This window comes from Ailuropoda melanoleuca, chromosome 15 (assembly GCF_002007445.2).
Source record: "Ailuropoda melanoleuca isolate Jingjing chromosome 15, ASM200744v2, whole genome shotgun sequence".
NCBI lineage: Eukaryota > Metazoa > Chordata > Mammalia > Carnivora > Ursidae > Ailuropoda > Ailuropoda melanoleuca.
This window is the reverse complement of record NC_048232.1, coordinates 6,834,821-6,856,542: the sequence shown is the minus strand read 5'-3', so window position 1 is coordinate 6,856,542 and position 21,722 is coordinate 6,834,821. Positions and strand designations below refer to the sequence as shown.

At 41.7% G+C, this 21,722-nt stretch overlaps 2 protein-coding genes and 1 long non-coding RNA gene across 11 annotated transcripts in view; 1 reads left to right on the top strand and 2 right to left on the bottom strand.

Annotated features, from left to right (window-relative positions):
• The window catches only part of TAF3 (TATA-box binding protein associated factor 3), a 195,354-nt gene extending 188,147 nt beyond the window's left edge, over nucleotides 1–7,207 (bottom strand). For 3 of the 4 annotated variants that reach the window (XM_034644553.1, XM_034644555.1, XM_034644554.1), the window contains exons 1-2: nucleotides 6,846–7,207; nucleotides 1,631–1,873 (exon numbers count right to left, since the gene is read on the bottom strand). In XM_034644553.1, coding sequence (XP_034500444.1) covers nucleotides 1,631–1,873; nucleotides 6,846–7,011 — 409 coding nt within the window. In that variant the 5' untranslated portion in view covers nucleotides 7,012–7,207. The remainder of the gene's footprint in view (nucleotides 1–1,630; nucleotides 1,874–6,845) is intronic. The other variant, XM_034644556.1, reaches the window with a different exon arrangement.
• A 94-nt stretch (nucleotides 7,208–7,301) lies between these two features.
• LOC117796279 overlaps nucleotides 7,302–21,722 on the top strand; it is a 19,281-nt gene continuing 4,860 nt past the window's right edge. Inside the window, exons 1-2 of the long non-coding RNA XR_004620653.1 lie at nucleotides 7,302–7,399; nucleotides 14,004–14,046. This is a non-coding gene — a long non-coding RNA (uncharacterized LOC117796279). The remainder of the gene's footprint in view (nucleotides 7,400–14,003; nucleotides 14,047–21,722) is intronic.
• The window catches only part of ATP5F1C (ATP synthase F1 subunit gamma), a 23,103-nt gene continuing 16,060 nt past the window's right edge, over nucleotides 14,680–21,722 (bottom strand). For 3 of the 6 annotated variants that reach the window (XM_011237763.3, XM_034643537.1, XM_034643535.1), the window contains exons 4-10: nucleotides 21,250–21,454; nucleotides 20,562–20,705; nucleotides 20,393–20,457; nucleotides 19,008–19,163; nucleotides 18,445–18,541; nucleotides 15,424–15,460; nucleotides 14,680–14,825 (exon numbers count right to left, since the gene is read on the bottom strand). In XM_011237763.3, coding sequence (XP_011236065.1) covers nucleotides 15,454–15,460; nucleotides 18,445–18,541; nucleotides 19,008–19,163; nucleotides 20,393–20,457; nucleotides 20,562–20,705; nucleotides 21,250–21,454 — 674 coding nt within the window. In that variant the 3' untranslated portion in view covers nucleotides 14,680–14,825; nucleotides 15,424–15,453. Of the gene's footprint in view, nucleotides 14,826–15,423; nucleotides 15,461–18,440; nucleotides 18,542–19,007; nucleotides 19,164–20,392; nucleotides 20,458–20,561; nucleotides 20,706–21,249; nucleotides 21,455–21,722 lie in introns of those variants that run through there. The other 3 variants (XM_011237764.3, XM_034643538.1, XM_034643536.1) reach the window with 1 other exon arrangement.

Genomic DNA, 21,722 nt, shown 5'->3' with positions numbered 1-21,722 from the left:
CCAAGAAACTCTCCTTTGATAATGATGGTACTGAAATGCACTGGTTATATTTTTAAAGTAAACAAATATATGTTTAGAGAATTTGTAACAAATATAAGTTTCTAAGGTCAAAGACGCTGACATTAGGGAATGAGGGGTTTACAAGACAGACCTTACATGGGGGTTATGAAGGGTAAGATTTCCTCGAAGGCAATACAGGCTACAGACAATTAAAAAGTCAATGGTGACGAGGAGACAGAATTTTAAGCAGGTACCATGGGAAGCTGGGATGACTGAGATACATCTGCAGATTTCCAAGTCCTGCTGTTAGTAATATAAAAGTCGGCCTGGGAAGGAGGAGAAACAACGAACTTCTGTAGACAAGACCTTACAAAGAGCACTCACTCAGTTCAAGAACACTTACTGAAGGCACGCTCCGTGTGAAGCGCTTAGTGATACTAATTCCCGCCTTAGTCAGTATTAAATCCCCAAGACCCTGCAGTAGAGAAGTGCTGAGCCGACAAGCAAAGTCAACAAACCAAGCCACTCAACTCAGAAAACTAGGGTACCTACCTATCTAAATTTCCATACGTACACAGCTACCAACAAGCATGGGTACGGTGCTGCATCCTCAACCCACTGACGACAGCGCCAGAACCCCGTGGGAGGGCCCCCTGCACCCAAGATCCAGAGTGTCCGAGGGGGATATGCCAACCCACAGTAAGTCTCTACCACACAGGGCCGGTTTTTCCCCAGTTTTTCAAATGAGGCAACACTGACACGCAGATTGTACAACTATTCCAAGTCTAAAGCTAGTCCGTGAAACAAATGGGGAGCACTCCAAGATGCTATTAAAGTGGAACAGGAATTTATAAGAAATGAATGACAAGAAACTGGAACCTGGGAGCACTGCTGGTGGAAGGTAAAATGGTGCAAATATAAGGTAAAAAGGAAATGAATTACAACTTTTCCATTTTTACAAGGAAAAATACTGTGTACCTGCATGAGAGATCACAAATTATCATGTACCTCTTCAGAACCTTAGTGAACTTACACGATCAACATGTTAAATCATGCAGGGAGGAAGGACCTCTGCAGTGACTGACGACTGTGCCTGAGTAGCTGTTTTTTTTAAATCAAAAATTCTGTATGGCCAAACAATAAACATTTCTACTCAGCATTAAAAAATGGAGCTAAATCTGCAGAACACTAGTGAATATTTACTCACACTCTGTTCCAGTATCATCCGACTCACATTTACAGTAAGGAGAGGAAAAGAGCAACCCCGATTTTCCTTTATGATGTGAAGATTTTCTAATTTATTTAACATCCCGTTCCCATATAACATATCTATTGAAAGGCTTCTCCCTGTCGTCACATTCTGTTCTCCCCTACTGAAAATTTAGAAAGGAAATAGATGCCTCACCAGACATAACCTTGACTTTGCCATGGCTCTGCCTGGTGATGCCAGTGCAAGTTTGTTGGCTTAAAGATTAGACTAATTTGCAAATAACATTAAAACATCTTGATTGCATTTCTAGAATTTATGTTAGCATAGCATTTTATATAATTCAGTTAGGAAAACGAAGAAGATTAAAAACACATTAAAATAGTTATAAATGTATGAGTAGGAAACAAAAAAATCACAAACCTTCTTGTGAAGACACAATGGGTGGCATGTAATCAGGAATGTATTCTTTTCTTTCCTCTGCATCTTTACTTCCAGGTTGAGGAAACTGAAGGACATTGTTCTTACTAACAGGAAATGACGGAATTTGATGTGGGAAAGTCACAGGTTCAATATTGTGAATATAGTCTTCTAGTTCATGAAGACTAACCCCCATAAGCTGGAAAGCTTCACCAACATCATCCAAAATTGGGTCTGTTCGGCCATCTGAAACAAAGTCAAAAGCCAAGCAAATTATTTTAAGAAAATTCCACGAATAGTTTATAAAATACTAAGAAGTATTAGGTTCGTATGTAGTTCAGAATTAAATGTACTATACATACTTAAGATTGAGTTATTGGAAAGAATATAATAGATTTTAGACAAAACAGCATACTGTTTAAATATTAGAAAGCTGCTTCCTGAAGTCAATTTGAAATATGATCTGACAACCAGACAATTCACACTAACAGTCGGCTAGGACTGAATAAATATCAGAAGTAGTTTACCGACAAAATGNATAAATATCAGAAGTAGTTTACCGACAAAATGTAAATGCCCAGGAAATATCACTACTACTGTTTTTTATCAAACAACTAAAATGCTGTGCTAAGTAAACGTCCGTTACATTTTCACCATTGTTAATGATGCATCTCTGGAACCTAAAACAGTGGCTGGCATACAGCTGGCACTCAATAAATAGTGCTGAATGAACTCTAGTACTTCCTCCCCCGCCATCCCAGACTTCACTTTGTCCGTTTCAGTTACCCGCGGTCAGCGCAGTGAAGTGGATGATTGTCCTGACTTATCATCAGAGCGTCCGTGGTCGCCTAACCCTACGTCACAATGCCCACGTCATTCACCTCACTTCATCTCATCACGCAGGAATTGTTATTTCGCATCCTCACAAGAGCGAGTGCAGCACATTAAGATATTTTGAGAGAGAGAAAAAGTGATCATTCACATAACTTTTACTACAATATGCTGTTATAACTGTGCTGTTCATTATTTGCTGTTGTTGGTACTCTTTTAATGTGCCTAATTTATAAATTAAACTTCATCACAGCTTTGTACATACAGGAAAAAAACACACAGAATATATATTCATGGTTTTAGGCATCCATGGNTTGTTGGTACTCTTTTAATGTGCCTAATTTATAAATTAAACTTCATCACAGCTTTGTACATACAGGAAAAAACACACCAGAATATATATTCATGGTTTTAGGCATCCATGGGGGGGGGTCTTGGAACGTATCCCCTGCGGATGAGGGGAGACGACTGTATGACACTGAATTAATTTTTTAAATCCCAGAAAATTTACAGAAAACAGTTAGATCAGAAAGATAATTTATGTAGACTTTAAATGTCATTAGAAGGCACCATACCAAATGGATAGAGATAGAAAGATACAAAGTTGAGATTCTCTCTACAAAAGTAGTGTTTTTGGTTTTGTGTTTTTTTTTTTTAACTGAAATCTCCTGTGATCACTTCAAACTGAGTATGTCTGAAATTAAATCAGGCTGTAAAATGAAAATAACCCAAAGTTTATAAAAATTAGACACATGCTTGCTCACGCCCACATAAAAAAGTTCTGGAAGGATATACATCCAACTGTTAACAGTTTAAGGGGCTGAAAGCTGCAGTGCAGAGGGAGGGAAGCAGGAGACTCTCACTTGTAACTTCAAACACTTCTGTGATCTCTCAATTTCGCTACAAGTAGGGGTTACTTCCATGATGTATAAAATAGCAGGGATAAATAAAATGGAGATTCATTCTTCCTCTTAATGATGTAGATATGCATTTCAACTCTTCTATTCCTGGGAAAAGCATTAGTATTCTCTCAGTCTGGAATAAATGATCGTCTTGAATTCCTCCATATGCTTTGCAATTTCAACACAAGACCCTCTGGTTCTCCCCTCTTCCTGCCCATTTCTGGCCACAGATTTCAGAACTTTTTCTGAATATCTCTCTTCCTACCATCACTCTCCCAGTTCAGTTTCCAGGTCTCCTCACTTGAGTCTTCTTGCGCTCAATGAGAGAACAATTTTCTTAAGATATCACTTTCATCACACTGTTTCCCTCCTTAGAAGCATGCAGTGTTTCCAACCGTGCTTTCAATTCCTCTATGTCCTTCCCAAACCCGATTTCACTCCGCTTCACATGTTCCTCTAACACTGTCCTCATGAACTGGCCACATACGTCAAGCTGGCCACCTCACTGGTATTTTCATCACGCTCAGTCCTACTTGGGTATCATAGGTGATGCTTTTCTCGAGCCTGGCATCCACTCCAACTCTGTATAGCTCCAATTCTGTATAGGCTGGCTTCACAGCTCAACTCAAACATCATCTTTCCTGTGAAGTCATCCTGCCCCAGCCCACAGCCATCTCTCCTTTATCTTCTGCCTTTTGCATTTACTGCCTGTATCATGCAATTATTAAGTTACAAGTACTGGTCTTGAAGAGTCATTCTGAAATATTTAGCACCTACTTTCGGTGCGCATACACGTATTTAATACATAATACAACACACCAAGAAACATCTGCCCTGAATGCTTTCACAAATCATTACCTCAGGGTCATTTTAAAATGCATCATTTCTTGAATTAATAGCAACTTCTGATACTTGCTTTAACTTGAGAGCAATTTTTTAAAAAGGAGCAAACACCACCAGTTTATTTTGTTGACAGTCTGCACCCTTGTCCACAACTTGTGGGCAGGGACTTTGCCTTAGGACGTTGATGTCTCCAACACAGTGCTCAGTTCTTTTTTTTTAAGATTTTATTTATTTGTTTATTTACTTATTTATTTAGAGCACGAGCAGGGGAAGGGGCAGAAAGAGAGAGAATCTCAAGCTGACTCTGCACTCGTGCACTGGCAGAGCCCAACACTGGGGTTGATTTCAGGACTTGAGCCAAAATCAAGAGTCAGCCACTTAACTGACTCTGCCACCCAGGGGCCGCAGTGCTCAGGTCTCAGCGGTCCTCAGTGAATGTTGTCAAAAAGACAAAGAGGATTTAAAGGAGGAGAATATAAGACTGTATAGTGGTAACCTGAGGTCAAAACTTGAGTTTAAAACTAGGACAGTATAGGAAAAAGAACCTAATAAAGCCTATAACTAGTCAGTATACCAGGAATTGGCATTTTTAATAAGTCACAAAGCCACAATGGAGAATAATGAACCTGATAATCACATTCTCACTAAAAGCAAGAAAACTGACTGCTGAGATTGGGTAATTAGAAAAGGGATTAACATTAACGCATAACAATGAGTACTGGATGACTATGGAATACTTGGTTACTTGCAACGCCAGCACATATTCTGGTTCTGTGTATAATGCAGGAAAGGTAACTATGTATTCAGGGGATATTTTCATTACCTAAAAACACAGAACATCTGTCCTTATTTAGGGAATTTGGTAGCAAAAATATAATCTGGACTATGCATAACCGCAACAGTATACTCAAGGACCATGAAGAGGGGGAGGGAAGGAAAAGAAGCAAAAGCCAAGAGAGCAGTGTGCTGGTGGTGTACTTTCAAGATAACAATGAATGAGAGTTACTTTGCAGTGCCATCCTCAGAGAAGAAGCATCAGTGAAATCAAGCATTCCAAAAATACACATTTTGGAACTCAGAAAGTCAAGTGACTAAACAGCTATTATGGTAGTAGGTCATCAGTTCATTCATTTATTCAGCAAATATCTCCTAGTATATGATGGCACCGTACTAGGTTACAGAATACAAATATAATAAATTTGTCGCCTGGGGAGAAGAAAAGGAAAGGGTAAGAAATAGACACAGATGATGACAAAACACAAAAGGTGTTACATACAGGAATATGTGCAGAATTCTGAGGGCAGATGACATGAGTTTCCCAAATCAAGTCGTAAGTGAATCTCAAAACAGAAGTAGTACTACCGACGGGCCAGGCGGTGAAGGACACTCTAGGAAACCCCACGCATATAGCAATGGATAGTTAAAAATGTTTTGGATAAGGCAGGTAGTTCAGCATGGCTGCAGTAAGAATAGCAGGAGGTAAGAAAAAGCTCACAAAGAAAACCACGTGCTGTTGAAGAGTTGAGATTTTCAGCCTGTAAGCAATGGAGTACAAATTAAAATATTTTTAAGAATGACACGATCAAACGTGTGTTATGGGCAGATTATTTTGGCAGTACTGTGGAAGCTGGAATGGAATTGGGGGCCTAAGACGTAAAGTGTATCCGTGGGTCTCAATTTTCCAGTCTAGTAACCACTTTAACGAAGCAAAATATCTTATTAAACACTTCACCCATTTCTACAGCTTACCCACCTTAAGAATAACGACCTGAAATTTCAATGAACGGTAGGTCCCCCAATACATACACATATACACACACACACTTACTTCACATCAGTGGGATGCCGTGTGGTTTCTATTAAGTATTCTGTATTAAATACCATCAGCTATAGATACTACTGGACACTCACTTAAAAACCATAAATACTGCAGCTCAGACTACCCGGGGCCCCTTGTAAGTTGCCTATGTTCCCCCTACTACACTTTGATAACCACTGACATAAAAATATCAAGGAGCAAATCAATGAGTAACGAGATGTAAGTGAAAGTTAATCTAAGTGAAACTGACAAAGCTGGCCTTGGGAAACAGTAAGCAGTGATACTTTCTATGAAATGAACAGATACAGAAAGAAGAGGCAGTGTCCCCAACGGAGCAGAGCTGTCAACGAGTATGTGTTGTTATGAGCTGAAGGATGGCTAGCCTTGTAAGAAACGGCCGGTAGACGGAGCGCCTGTGACAACTAGTTGTAGTAGTTTGCAGGCAAGGGAGGAAAAGGACCAAAGTAAAAGAGGCTGCAAGGCATTCTGGAGGTGGTTCTACACGCAGCAAAAATGAGATGATGAGAAAGACCGATGCATATTTCCGATCAGAGAAGAGGTGAGAGGGTGTGGAGCTGAGAGCGGAGACAGGGGTCCCGGCTGGAGGCGGGAAGTTAGTGGATGAGGAAGAGGCACCAAAGGGATGACTGGAGTTTCCAGCGGCAGTGGAATCCGAGGGGCGTCAGAGGCCGAGAAAATGCCCGATCTCGGGGTAGGGGTAGAGGACGAACACCTCGGAGACGCTGAGATAGAGAAGGCAAGACCGGAGGTGTCACTCGTGACTGGCCAGAGGCAGCCCTCCCGCACCCAGCCCGGTACTCACACAGCTCAGAGTACCGATGGCAGCCCCGTCCCAACTGCTGCAGATAGCGCTGCAGCACGTCCGTGAGGAGGTGGCAGGCGCTGAGTTGCACCGAGTCCCAGCCCAGCGCCTGGCAGATCTGCGCCACCGAGACCCTCAACAACGACCTGGAGTAACTCTCGCACATCCCGCTCCGTGGACTCCACCGCAGCCCTTGCTGCCACTCTCTCCACCCCCACCGCCTAACCTTAGCAGAGCCCTCGATTCATCCTCTAGGGCCCCCGCGGCGGGGAAATCGTCCCCCCGACCCCTGGCGACCACCTCAAAGCGCCAGCAGCACGGAGCGCGCCAGCCTGAGAGCCGCCATTTTGGACTTGCTCCGCCTCCCGCTGGACGGTCGCCGGGGCGAGGCAGCACTAGCCGAATGCTGAGCGGGCCAATGAGGAAGCTCCGCCCTGTTGGAGCAGAGCGATGGCGTCGGTAGCGACTCTAGGGCCTGGAAGGCTGCAGGAAACGGCTGTGCTGAGTGCAGGTGGAGGATGCGCCCGAGGAGGCAGGTGCTTGGGGCCTTCCCGGTGGGTTCACTTGGAGGGGAAAGGAGAGGGGACCGTCAGTGGTTTAGGGGCAAAAGAGGGAGTCAGGATGTGAAACTGAAATGCGGGCTTTAGAGAGAAGTGGGAACTCGAGAGGCTGTGAGTGCAGGGGCGGGAATTGGAGCGTGGGAACTTAAGTGCCCTCAAATGCGGATCTGATCTGATCTTGCCTATGCAGCTCCTTACCATTGTAGAGGTTAAATTAAGCCCAAGCTGCTCAAAGGTTAGAGTCAGGCGAGTGAGACACTAGCCTCGGTGCAAAATTTATGGGAGGGCCAGAAAACTGAAGATCATATTTTAATATAGTATTTTTTAAAAATCCAAACCACCTCCCCCAAATTCCTGTCTCACTCGCCCCATTCTAATCCCAGCCCTGGGTTCAGTAAAACTCAGTTACCTACAGAGTGCAAAACAAGTACCTTAAATCGTTGAAGCAGGCTGAGAGAAGGGGGAACTGTTGTCTACTCCAGGCTCCTCCTAGCCCCAGCCAACTGTTGCCACATCTCTCCAAATTGCCAGAAATCGGGACTTTGTGATAAATATCTCTAGTTGTAAATATTACCCAGCCTGTGGGTAGCCTATTGTAATGGCTGATCTAATGGTCTCTTAAGTATGTCCTTTTTTGCTCCCCCCACCCCCACTCCAAGTTCTGGAGTGTTCCTTCCTTCCTTCCCCTCATCTCTCTCCTCTGTATTTCTCTGTCAGTTTCTCTATTCTTCTACTTGGCACAGTGCATTTACTACTTGAGTTTATATGCCTTTCCCAATAAATCGTGTTTCTGAGCGGATCTACATTCTCCCTACAGGGAGTATTCCACAACTGTGAACATAATAGATACTCAATTTTTAAAAGTCTTAAAACCATGGTAGAACTGAAAATGTGGTGCTTCAGCCAAATGACAATTCTGCAGAGATGGTGCTTGGTGGCGGGGTGCCTGTAATATTTTCTTCACTGACACCTGTGTCCCCAAGATTCTCGGGGACCTTTGGGATGCTAACCCAATGGGACACTTTTAGTCCTATCCTTACTTGACCATTTTGTAGCCATTTGATAGCATTGAACACTACCTTAATTTTGAAACTCTCTTATACCTTGGATTTCACAACACCTTGTTCTCTTACTGCCCCTTCAAAACTTCTGGAGGCTCCTTCTAATCTCTGTATTAGACCCCTCTTCATTTGCCTGTGTGTGTGTTGTGTGTGTGTGTGTGTGTGTGTTCAACTCCTTAATCTTTTATTTCAAAAAATTTCAAGCCTACAGCAAAGTTAAAGTAGAAAAGTGTAAGCACAGGCATATACTTCACCTAGAGTCATCAATTATTAATGCTTTGTTACAATTACTGTATACGTATACACACATTTTTTTTTCAGAACAGTTTGAAAATAAGTTGCAAACTTCATCATGCTTAACCCAGAAATACTTCAGCATGTATCTCCTCAAAGCAAGAACATTCCCCCTACATAACCATATGTCACAGGTTCAGTTCCCCAGGAAGTCATTTCTAGGATGGAGATCAGCCTGCAGAAGGTTGATTAAGGAGTACTCCAGTGGCTGCTGAACCTGTCTGTGGTCCGTCAACACGGGGCAAGAGAATACCAAGTGACACCCAACCAGACCACTTGGGTGCCACACATTTGTCCTTGCTGCCCACTGTGTAACTCTGGCGTGGTCTCCTAATGATCGTAGTCAGTTATTCCTACCTGCGCAATGACTTCTCTTTCTGCATGCAGACCCCTGGCCAAAGTGCTCAGATGACAGCGGTAGCTAATATTTCAGTGGGACTCCTGTGTCCCGTGGCGAAAGCATTCCTCTTTTTACAAATTAGAACTATCAACCTGGAGGAGCCAGAGTTGTGGGGACAAGAACAATTTCCCAGGTGGGTCACTGAGAGTTCGTTTGTAGGGGCCAAATGATCAGATGATACATGGAGATACAATGGGGACCACTGGCCCTTCATCCTTTGGGTCCTTAAGGATGCCACTAATTTCTCCCTCCCCTCCAGCTGCAGAACCAATCTCAAAAGCTTGTTTTGGCCTCCCCACTACCACAATTCTGACCCTACAGGCCAAGGAATCAACGTGGAGGTTGTGCCAACTTCCTTATATGTCTAATGTAACTACACATTGAGGAATCAGGGAATTGACTCTTGACTGGGTCCATCAACTGTGGGACCTAGTGCTTCCTTTATTACTGGGTCTCCTCTGCCCCCACTCTAACAGGCCCATGATGACTCTGCATCTCCTGGTTTCAGTCTCAACTCTGCCCCTATGTTCAGCAATCCTCAAAATGTTTGAGTATTTTGTTTCTCCAGTGGATGGTTACTTGAGTCAATGGCTGTTGGTTCCTTTGTGGGAGAAGTAGGAAAATCATTTTCCTCTCCATTTGATTTTGAGTTCTTCCTCCTAAAGGCTAAAGAGTTTCCATCTGAAAGCTGGCTCAGATCCAGACGTTGGGCAAGGAATCATGGCTGCTGAGCGGGGCAAATGTCCTCAGCCACCTAGTTGTCTGTCCGTGAATTATTTTGATGGTACAGACTGAGGAGCCCACTCACTGGCTGCCCATCTGTTTCACCCACCCTTGTTCTGGGAGCCATCCCTAAAACTCGCCAGGTGACTTCCTCCCCCAATCCCTTAACGTCTCTTATCATGAGCTCATTCACGTGGCTTCTGACTGATACGCAGTTATGCACAGCCCTTTTGGCCTGTATTTTACAGTCCTACTGTCCCCACTTTGCCTGAATATCTGAACACTGATACCTCATACCAACTTGTTTCCACTTCATACCGCCCTAGTTCGCCACTGGTGAAGTTTTACAACCTGCACATTCTGGAACTACCTATCTTGTGCCAGGGGCTTATCATGAGCCATCTACCACCAGTGCTGAGGTCCTCGGGGCCAGCCTGGTGGCTGACCCAGCTCTGAAAATCCTGTCTTAGTGTCTACTGCCTCCACCCCTTCCAATACACATTGCCCCGAGTGAGCCTCTCCAGGAAGCAGCCTCTGATTGAGATCAGTCTCTGCGAGTGCTCTTGGGATCAGGACCCAGGGAAGGAAAGAAGATGGGGTTGGGGGAAGGGAGCTATCTGAGTTTAGGCAAGGGGGACTGGCTTTGTATTTCCACACTGAGCAGGCGTTGGGTGTGGGCTGCCCAGCAGGTGGGGGGGGCTGTGACCTGGGGCAGGGCAGTCTCCAGCTGAGGCAATTCCAAAGAGGGTTAAGTGCTGAGGGCTGTTTCTTGACACAGTTCCAGAACCCCGGGCGGGGCGGGGGGGGGATACACCCCTAAGTCCTGTTGGAGGGATCCGGGAGGAGCATCACACCTTCCACAACACCATAATACTGTTGTTGCACACACCAGACTCAAGGGTGATACAATGGTATAACCCAGTATAGAGTGGGTATTCGATCTTCTCGTAGTCCCCAAATGCCTTAATTTTTCAATCCAGAATCTAATTAAGAATCACTCATTGCATTTCGTTGACATCTCTATAGTCTTTTCCAATAAAATCGGTCCCCCAAGTTGTTTGTAGGGCTTTCGTTTATTTTTTTGGTCTTTTATGACATTCTTGCAAAGTCCAGGAGTTTTGCTATTGTTTTTGCTTTTGTTTTTTTAGGACAGTTACTTTATAGAATGTCTCGCAATCTTTGATTGTTTTCTCACCTGATTAGGTTCAAGCTAAACATTTTTGGCAATATTCCTACACAGGTTAACAGCAAGGGTCATTTTGTGCCATCACTAGGGACAAAGTTTGGTCATTTGTAAAAGTTAGGTGTCTACCAGTCTCTCCATTGCAAGGTATCCTTTTTTTTTTTTTAAGCGTTGAGATTATTAAGTAATCTATAAGGTGATACTTTGAGATGATTTGAATAACCTGCTTCTCCACAGCCTTTCACCACTGTCGTTTTATGAGCATCCACGTCTGATCTCTCACCGAGTCAGTCAGTTATTATTCTGGTGGTTATGACGCGGTAGTTCTTCTAACCCGAGCATTTTTTTCTTTCTTAGCAGATGTTCTGGAAAGTTCCCTCATTTTTTCTAGTATATTAGTATCAAGTCAGAGATTCTTATTCAGTGAGCTAGAATCTCTTAACATTATTATTCTTTTGCTGCTTAAATTGTCCCGTATTAGGCCAGCAGGAGCCCTTTCAGGTCAGCAGCTGCTGTGTGCTTTTAACATGCCTCTGTCATTCACTGGGTGTTTCCGTACTTGGTGGCACAAGATTTTTCCAGGCTCACCTTATGTTTTTCCCTGCCCTGGACTTGGAATTAGCCATCGCTCCAAGGGGCTCTGGTTCTTCCCACTGAGGAGCACTATTTAGAAACCAAGCTATGGGCTCTAGCTGACCTTCATTATTACTGGGGTGTCATTGCTTCAGGGGCCGTTTAGTGGAGAAAACTAGAAAATATGAATATTCCAAAAATTTGGAAGTACATACTGATGCCTGATTCAAACCCCTAACTCCAGATTCCTTACCTCCTCCCATTTTGTATTTATATCTCCCTCCTCCCAAAGTGAGAACCCTGATTTCAATTATATCAAATATTTGCTTTCTCCTCTAATGCCTTTGCCTAATTTTTAAGTATTTGTTCTTTTTATATGCTTCACTCCAGTGATTTTCATGGTTATATAAAGATGACTCCCCAATATAACGATTTATCCTCAATTTTTCCCGAGTTTCAGACTAGTGTAACTAACTGCATCTGATCAACTACTAATGTCTATTTGGATATCCCATCTATAACTCAAATTTACTGTTTGATGGATGCCCCGAACAAAACTCATCCTTCTCTGTTCTTGGCTGTATGCTTCAGGAGGGCAGCTAGCATTCACCTCAATTACTGATCAATGCCCAGTAGACAGCATTGTATCCAGCAGGCAGTCAGTGCTCAAAAAATGTATGCCTTCTAGAACAATTCATCTTGCAATAGCGTGTAGAATTAGAGCACAACCGTCTATACCAAAAACCTAGATTATGCACTTTAAAACAGTGAACTTTACTGCACATGCGTTTTCTCTCAATGAAGGTGTTATTTTGAGAGTGGATTCGAGGTGAGCTACAGTGGTGGCAAGCAGGCAAAGAGCCTCCTGCAAGAGCTGCAGCAGTGGGGACAGGGGGTGGCTGCTATCCCTCAGAGTGTCACACCATCTTGTTGACACACTAATAGGACCCAGGACCTGTGGACTGAACTTTCATCTCGAAAGCAGAGCTCTGACTCACTCACTCTAAGAGCCCTGGTCCTTATCAGCTTGTCCCGGTGGGACGTGGAACATGAAAGTGCTGGGGACCAGGATAAAGAACCCGTGCCAAATCGGTGAGAGCACAGGCCGAGGGGGGCCCAAGCTCACTGGGGCATCACATTCTCTTCAGCATTCACCCCATATCAGATTCTAAGTATTTGGCAAGCATTAGCTCATTTGATTTTCCTAACAACCCGATGAAATTAAGGACTGTTTTCATCTCCATTTTACGAATGTTAAGACCACAAGAACGTCACTTCCTAAGATCACACCGCTGGTAAGGGTTGAGCAGGGTCTCCATCCCAGTTGGCTCCACAAAAACATCATAGAATAGTTATTTTAAGATATGCAAGGTCTTAAAAGGGTTACCTATTTACCTGGAAGGTATACACCACCAAAATATCAGAGAGGGAAACGTGTGACACAGGAAATGAGCTCCAACCCAGGACAGTGATGCAAATGACATAGGACCACTGATAGACCAGAATGTCCATACTCCAGAGACAGAGGGCTGGCACCATGAGGTCCCCACAACTGTCATCCTCTTCTGAACCTATGAGTCTGTCATGCTGAGCCTGACAGAATGTGCTTACATTCCTGCTTTTCTTCCTGCTGTGTGGTCTGGAACATGCATTTCACCCTCAGAGTGTTCGGCTGCTGTCCTCAAAACTGGAGATGGGCCAAGGTGTTTAGAAGCAAGATAAAAACCACCACTTAGCCCCATTTCCTGCTGACATTTCTGAAGGCGATCTGGTAGTCTGAACACACGTGTGTCCAGCCGATGCCTCAGCCTCATTGATCGACCGGTCAAGTGACTCTTGTAAAGGCTCAGGGAAGCTAGAAAAGGACCTTGGATACTGTTCAGTTTCTCTTCCTTCCTGCAGCCCTCTTGTAAGGTTTGCGGTTGCTCGTCAGTTTATTACTGTTCAATTCATTTTTGTGAAAATAGTTGTTGGTAAAATAATAAAGCATTTGAAGAAATCTTTCTAAATAAATGTATTTCATGGTTTTTAAAAGTCAAAAACAGGGGCACCTGGGTGGCGCAGTCGTTATGCATCTGCCTTCGGCCCAGGGGGTGATCCCAGTGTTCTGGGATCGAGCCCCACATCAGGCTCCTCTGCTGGGAGCCTGCTTCTTCCACTCTCACTCCCCCTGCTTGTGTTCTCTCTCTCTCTGGCTGTCTCTGTCAAATAAATAAATAAAATCTTTAAAAAAAGTCAAAAGCATCATACAGATTGTTTAGAATGGGTATATACTCTCTTATTTTTTTATAGTTCTGTAGTCTTTTTGTAACATATATTACTTTTGTAATAAAAAAAACTAATTTCGCTATTTTAAACAAATAGGAAAACCCTGACACTTTGGCACAGACAGCTTCTGCATAATCAGGTAAGGCATCCAATCTTAATGGTTATTTAAATGTGAATATGGAATGAATTATCATACTGAAAGGTTTCTCAGTCTTTGGAAAAGATATTTAAATTTTATTTATTTATTTATTTACTGAAGATTTTACTTATTTGAGAGAGTGAGTGCGAGAGAGATCACAGAGAGGAAGAGGGAGAAGCAGGCTCCCCGCCAAGCAGGGAGCCTGATGTGGGGCTTGGTCCCAGGACCCTGAGATCATCACCTGAGCTGAATGCAGATGCTTAACTGACTGAGCAACCCCGGCACCCCAATATTTAAAATTTAAAATAAGTATATGCCTGGAATTTTACATCCCATAGATGAGAAAGAGCAAATGACTCCAATAGCATTTTTACTTCATTTTGTTGAATATTCTTTGAAAGAGCAGAAGAATGAAAGCCTGGGCTAGCTTGTGGCCTGTTGCCTCTTCCTTCCCCCTGACCCCAAACACTCTGGACTTTTGAAGGGTGTTCTGGAACTGTAAAATGAGCAGACGCTCTTAAATTATCTTCTTAACAAAAAATTCTAGCAGTAGCATGTCAATATTTTTAAATACTTTTAACATCTCATTTTGAAAACTATTAACTATTGTTCCTGTATAAGAAAAGACAGTGATTTTCTTATGGTAAGTTGTTTATTGTAAGATAATTTACAAACATTTTGCTGTCTTTAGTAGTTTAAACAATGGACCAACAATTTCTTCTGACAAGGACAGCAGTAAGCTAAAAATAAAATCAGCTGGCTGAATTTTCTTTCTTTACCTGAAAAACAAAGTACAGAACAAACAAAAGTAAGTTTTAGAGGGAAAAATAATCATGTCAAGGGATAATACCTATTTAAGTGGGGTTAAAAGAACTGACTTTACATTAATACAATGTTACTCTATACTAGTTGTTCTCAAATTTTGGTCTCGGGACCTTTCCAAGGCAAAGCTATTTGCTTATTTGCCTGTTTTATTCATTCTCAAGAGTATATGGTAGCATTTTCCAGCGGCTAAGACATGTAACATCAGGACAGAATGAATACAGAACAGATGAGAATCTAGCTCTCTTCTATTATGTCAGACATGAAGGGGTCCTAAGACCATCAAATTTGAGAACCACCGCTCTTCACCAATCTATATTTAATATTTCAAAATAATGCTAATTTTCTATCCATAAAGTTTATTTAATAAACAACACAAAAAAAAAGCCCCCTGGCATTACCCATATGCTACCCCAAGCTGGCAGCTACTGTAAATGGGCCAAAAGCTAAATCGCAAGAATCTGTTTCACTGTAGCTTCACCAGTGTCAATCATATCTAGCCGAATTTCTTTCTGGAGGGGTTTGGGGACAGAGTGTGAAATATTGCCACTTTACCTCTTGTCTGAGGATGAAACTTGGTTTTCATTAATCCCTGGTTATTATGTTAGAAAAAAAGACAAACAAAACAAGCCAGTCAAGAAGCAATCCATGCTAGTTAATCAGGTATCATTTCCGCACCTCGTATCTTGAACGTTATCATGTAAATTAGTTACCAAAATATTCCTTTAAAACAGATCAATGACTGTTATAAAAAGTTACTAATTTTGGTCTGGTTAGAATAAAACCATGTTGATGCGAGAAGGCAAGACTACGCAAGTGTAACTGAAGCCACGACGCTCCCTATAAATAGGACACAATCTATTACCAAGGAGCCAAATGTGTTTGTATTAAATAGTAAAGTTGTAACCAGAATAACTGATAGGTTACAGAGCATGCAATCCATTCATATAAACACTCCAAGCTTGGACTGCACAGCCAACCCTTAATAAAGGATTTAGACTGCTTTTCTAGAAAGCCAAAATTTAATAGTCAATTTCTGATTCTCAGTTTTTATGTCCCAAGCTCCCTCTCCTCATTTCCCTTGGTTTTGCTCCTTTTTAGCCAGGTTTCCCCCGTTTCTACTCAAGAAAGGGTTCGGTCCTCAATTCTGCAGATGATGTATCCTCGCATTTTATTCCCAGCATTCCTTTTTCAAGAGCAAAACAGGATCCTTGGTTCTTTGGATCACAGTCCCTGGAACCTGCAGAATGCAGCTCTCTCCCCTAGCTTCCTCACACTTACCACCCAAGAAGAAAACAGCTTAGCATTAGCAGTAGGACATACAGCAAGGAAGAGAACGAATAATATGCTTATGTAATCCTCGCATTAGCCCCCGTGTTATAGAGGACAAAACTGAGTCACAGAAAGAGTATCTTAGCCAAGTTTATCAAGCTAGTAAGTGGCATCACTGCGCTGTACTCTATGATGCTAATACAACATCAGTGACTAGACTGAGAGATGGGTTCGTCTTAACAAAGTCATGCTTGGAAAGCAAAACAAGACAAGGACGCCTAGGCTGGCAAAGCTGATGGATCTGACCAACAACTTAGTCAATGTCTCCATCAGTTTTATGTGTCTCTTTGGCATTCTCCAGTTTCTATCCTTTCTCCAATTTCACCTTCATGTCAAACCTATCTATCCCTGATTCTTAAACATGGATCCACATTTTCCCATACCTAATGAAATGTTATTTCTCCCTCTTCTGAATTTCCACTTCTCAGGGCACATCATTCATTCGCTCAACAAATATTTACTGAAGAAGTATGTGCCAGGTGGTAGGGCTGCAAAAGTGAATAAGACACGGTCCCTCCCAAGCCACAGGAGTACAGGCAAATAAAAAGGCAGTTCCTAATAAAATAGTGTAAATGCGAAAAAGGGGAAGCACAGGACGCTAAAGGGTGCCCCACACGAATGGTGAAAGAGGGCTTCCTGGGAGAAAGGCTTCTCTCAGTTCAGCAAAGAGAAATGGGAGTCTATCAGATGAAGAATCCAGGGTGCGAAGAAAAGAATGGCATTTCAGGGAAAAGCGCATGACGTGTTTGCGAACTGGAGGTACAACAATGTGGCTGAAGTTCAAGGGAAGTCAGACATGATGGCGGTTAAGACTAGACTAGAGAGTCCTGGTGGCCAGAAAACAGAGGATCACGTACCTCAAGCTAAGGTGTTTTGCAGGATGATTATGTAAGAGAATGGATTCTATTCTTTTCCTCCTAACACTCTGTTGCAAGGCCAGACAGTAAATATTGTAGGTTTTGTAAGACACATACTGTTTCTTCTTTTNAATGTGGCTGAAGTTCAAGGGAAGTCAGACATGATGGCGGTTAAGACTAGACTAGAGAGTCCTGGTGGCCAGAAAACAGAGGATCACGTACCTCAAGCTAAGGTGTTTTGCAGGATGATTATGTAAGAGAATGGATTCTATTCTTTTCCTCCTAACACTCTGTTGCAAGGCCAGACAGTAAATATTGTAGGTTTTGTAAGACACATACCGTTTCTTCTTTTAAAACAACATAACCCTTTAAAAATGTCAAAACTGCTCTTGGCTCTGAGCCACAGCACGCTGACCCCTATTCTCCTGCAATTCCTCAGATAATGTCTCTTTTCCTAAGATAACGTCTCCTCCAATTCTTAAGATAATGTCAATGCTCTCTGAGGGCAAATACTGTCCCCACTATATCCTCAGTGTCTAGCAAAGGATCTGCCACATAAGGGGCACTTGATATCCTTTTTAATTCAGGAAAGAAATGACAAGGATCTGCATTAGATGGTCATAAAGGGGAAGGAGTTAAGGGACATTTACAAGGTAAAATTTACAGAACTTAGTGACCAATTAAGAGGAGGTGAGGAAGAATGAGTCAAAGATAACTTACTATACATTTACCTCTCATCACAACTACCTGCATGTTTTTGTATCCTGTTAGAACACCAATGCCTTGATTACATCCTTTGACACTTCCTAGCACTGACCTTGGCTCATGGTGGGGGTTCAATTTAGTCATTTTAAAAACAGATTTAGTCATTTTAAAAACAGAATCCCCATTTTCTCAACCCTGGTTTCACAAACCTTAACCAATAAGTTTTCCTGAGGAAAATGGTACATTAGCATATGGTACTGACATATTAGTAAAGAACCAATTTTTACCAAGATTTACCAAAAACCCCAAGATTTATATGAAACCAAACCCAAAACCAGTCCTATAGTTGGAGAGCATGGTTTGTAATGTTTTAAGTTCCAAAGACAGATTTTATAAATGATACTGGATTACTTACATCCTTATTCCTAATGCTTTAGGAAAGAGAGCTAGTAATATACTGATTTGAAAAAAGAAGAAACTGAGGCCAAAAGTTTCAGCTTGAAACGGGAGAAACCAGAGATCTCATTTTTACCAAATCTTTATATCCTAAAAGTAGATTACAAGGTTAGGCAATGGATCATTTCACCTTTAGCAAAGCAAAACAAACGGAAACGTCCTTATGTTAAGCCAGCAGACACGGAGAGAGGAGGAAACGTGTCTGAAGCAGGCTGCCGCTACTTACAGAGCTGCTGCGCCAGAAATGATCTCAATCAGCTCCTTCGTGATGACAGCCTGGCGGGTTCGATTGAACGTCAAAGTCAGTTTGTCAATCATCTCAGCTACAAACAAAACAAAGGGATTAGACAACACAATTTAACACTACGAAAGAGTAACTTGTTCCTTAACGTATTCATAGATGTATGTTGCTTAATTTAAAAATAAGAATTTTTATGTCTTTTTGAGTACCAAACTTGGCCTCTCAAAAAATTTCACAAAGATATTTTTTTTACCATTTCCATGGGTACTTTTTCAAAATACCTGCAAATTTACTGCCTATCAAGTGAGATATATAAATTCCCCTAAGGCAGAGATGATTATTTTTCTACATTTTAAGATGAAAAACATTCAAGAGAAGAGATGGTCATTTGTCAAAGATATCACAGAATCAGTGGCAGAGCCTGGGACTAGATCCTTGTTCTCTTGCTTCCTGGTGTACTTAAGGGATGGGTAACGTTTTTGATGCAAAGGTCCTCACGCTACTCTCAGCAAGAGAACGCTCTCGGAAGAGATCCACTGTGTGCTTACAAGCGTTCTTGCTGGCGTTGTCCATGGCCGTCATCCTGGCACTTTGCTCACTCGTGGTGGATTCCTTTAGAGAATAGTAGATGATGTTGGCCAAACTGTATTCTTGGTAATTCCGCAGCACGTCAGCATCAATATCATCATAGATACTCATGCTCTCTGTTAAAACAAGTCATAAATTTCTTTGAAGTTATACAGTGCAAAGAGGGATTTAATCAAAACACCTTACTGCTATAAAAACCCTTAATTACAGAGCAGAAGTCAATGTAAGATAGGTTAAAACACTCAGTTCTAAAAGTTTCATCTATTTCCACACTACAGATTATAGCAGATTTTCAGCAGACTATAACGTGTAAACAAAGCATTTGATATTCTACTGCAAATACTTAACTTAATAAAAACTAAGAAGCCAACAATTAAAATAACTTCTCTGCATTTCATGGTCCTCAAGTCCTCTGGATAGCATCAAATAGAGTGCCAGGCATAATGTAAGCAAATACTTAATACATTTTCTTTTAAATAAAAGAATTAATGAAAAAACTGAAACTCGTTTAGTGGAATACAAAAATCCCAAATTAGCCATTTGATTATTGGAGAAATCTTCCGGTGTCCATCAGGAAAATGAGAGGGAAATGGAATACGGAAGAGGGGGGTGGGGAATCAGAGGCCAACCTACATCTTGTTGATTATGCTGCAAAAATTTAGTGGCACACTTCGACGTTCATTCATTAGGGTAAAGTGCTGAAGTATTGTACTTCATCAAACTTAAAATGCTACGGATGATAACCCCAATTTTAGCCCACTAAGAAAGAAAATAACAGTCAATTAAAAATGGCATGCCATTGACTGGCAGAAACATCCAACTTCAGAGACATTAAAATGTTAAAAAACTGTACGTCTCAATACATGAAATACTATGGATAAAAGGGGAAAATGCCTCAGGAAAATAAAGTCGGTTCCACAGTATTATTTCTAGGTTGCTTCCCTGAGCAATGATGATGTTAACTCAAACAATAAGACAAGAGAACTGAGCGGGTCAATGTACATTAATTGTGAGCACTGCTGACATCACTACTCAGAGCTGCGGACTGTACTGTGCTTCGGGAGAGCTCCCAGACAGAGAATGCAAAGCCAATTCTAGCTAGGCTCTTCAATCTTTGAGAACAGAAAGCACATCTAATCATTTATTTATGTTCTATTAATGAAGGAATGGAGTAAGAGTCATAATGAATGGATTAAGAGATCGTGGAAGCCACTGATATATGGTAACAGAGCCCGACATCGTTTTCTACTGCTCAAACAGGCCATCCTGACAAACACTATTTTCCCGAACGCATACATCTCTGCTTTCTACACAGAAAAATACTTTTCCTGCAAAAACTCCTTACCAGCACTTGCAACGGTTTCAAGGGAAAAGATGGGCTTTTCTTCTGTCTTGTAGGAGATGACAGACCTAGAAATTATACAAGCAAATGTCAATCTCAAAACAATAAACTGTTAAGTAAGCATTTACTTATTTTAAAGGGTCAAAAGCTTCGCTTTCTAAATTTTTCTTGCCTGAACCGATTAAAGATGATAGACCCTTCATCAAATTCATATCCGGAATTTAGGAGTTCAAGGGCAATGACGGACGCATCTCCAAAAGTAGGAGGTTTTCTTCCCACTTCTTTGAAGGACACCAGAAACTGGTCAGAGTGGGTCCTACAAGAGAATCCAGAGATCACACAGAGTAGTTTAAAGGAATACTTCTGTCTAAATAACACAGGGAGCAAGGAAAAAATTTATCACTGTGGTTCAAGGGGGCTGGTCACTGAATGGAGCTGTCCCATCCATTGTCATGATTACTTAGTGGCTCAAGAACTAAGGTTTAGTAACCAGGCCTCTCCTGTGTTGTGTTTCTCTAGTCTTTCTCTCTCTTCCTGTCTCAGTTAACTGTGCTCACTTCTGACACTTCCAGGCTGTGCTAGCTCTTGACAGTCCTTGTGTAAAATGAAAACTAGCTTTTGATATTCCTGTTGCTTCTACTCATGGGCTGGATGAAGCCAGAAACACAAGACAAATAAAAAACAGAAGAAATCTATATATTCTGATAGTCCTGAAAAAATAAAAATAAAACAAAAACCTCTCTGTGGGTATAAAAATAGGTAACCAAAAAAAGACACCTTGCTGAAATGATCTATCAAAGACACTCCCACTTATTCATGCTTACACCCATCTACACACAAATAATATCTATTTAAATTACCTATGAAGTATACCCCTGATTTTATCACCAATTCCAACAAGCATGACTTCTTTCCCAGCTGCTGTGAGCGTGGCCACCTCATTTTTCATCTGTTTAGCAACCGAGGAATGAATAGCACCACAGAGCCCGCGATCTGAGGACACACCGATAAGGAGGTGTTTCTTCTTGTCTTCAGGCACCTTAATATCAGCCTTTTCATACAAAGCTTAAATTACAAACAAAAAGCAAGAAATTTAAAATATGTAACATACACCAAATACAGCAAAAATCTCTAATTTACAAAAGAGCTAAAAGGGTTGGATGTTTTTGAAATGATGCATTTCAATTTAGGTGGCATCTAACTGATATAATCAAAATTGTCTGTGTACTTACTCAATTTACAATCAGGTTAAAAACCATAAAGGTTTAAATCTCTGTATGATAAAGGCACCAAGGGCCAATTAACAATTTACCTCAAATGTTGACTTAAAGAA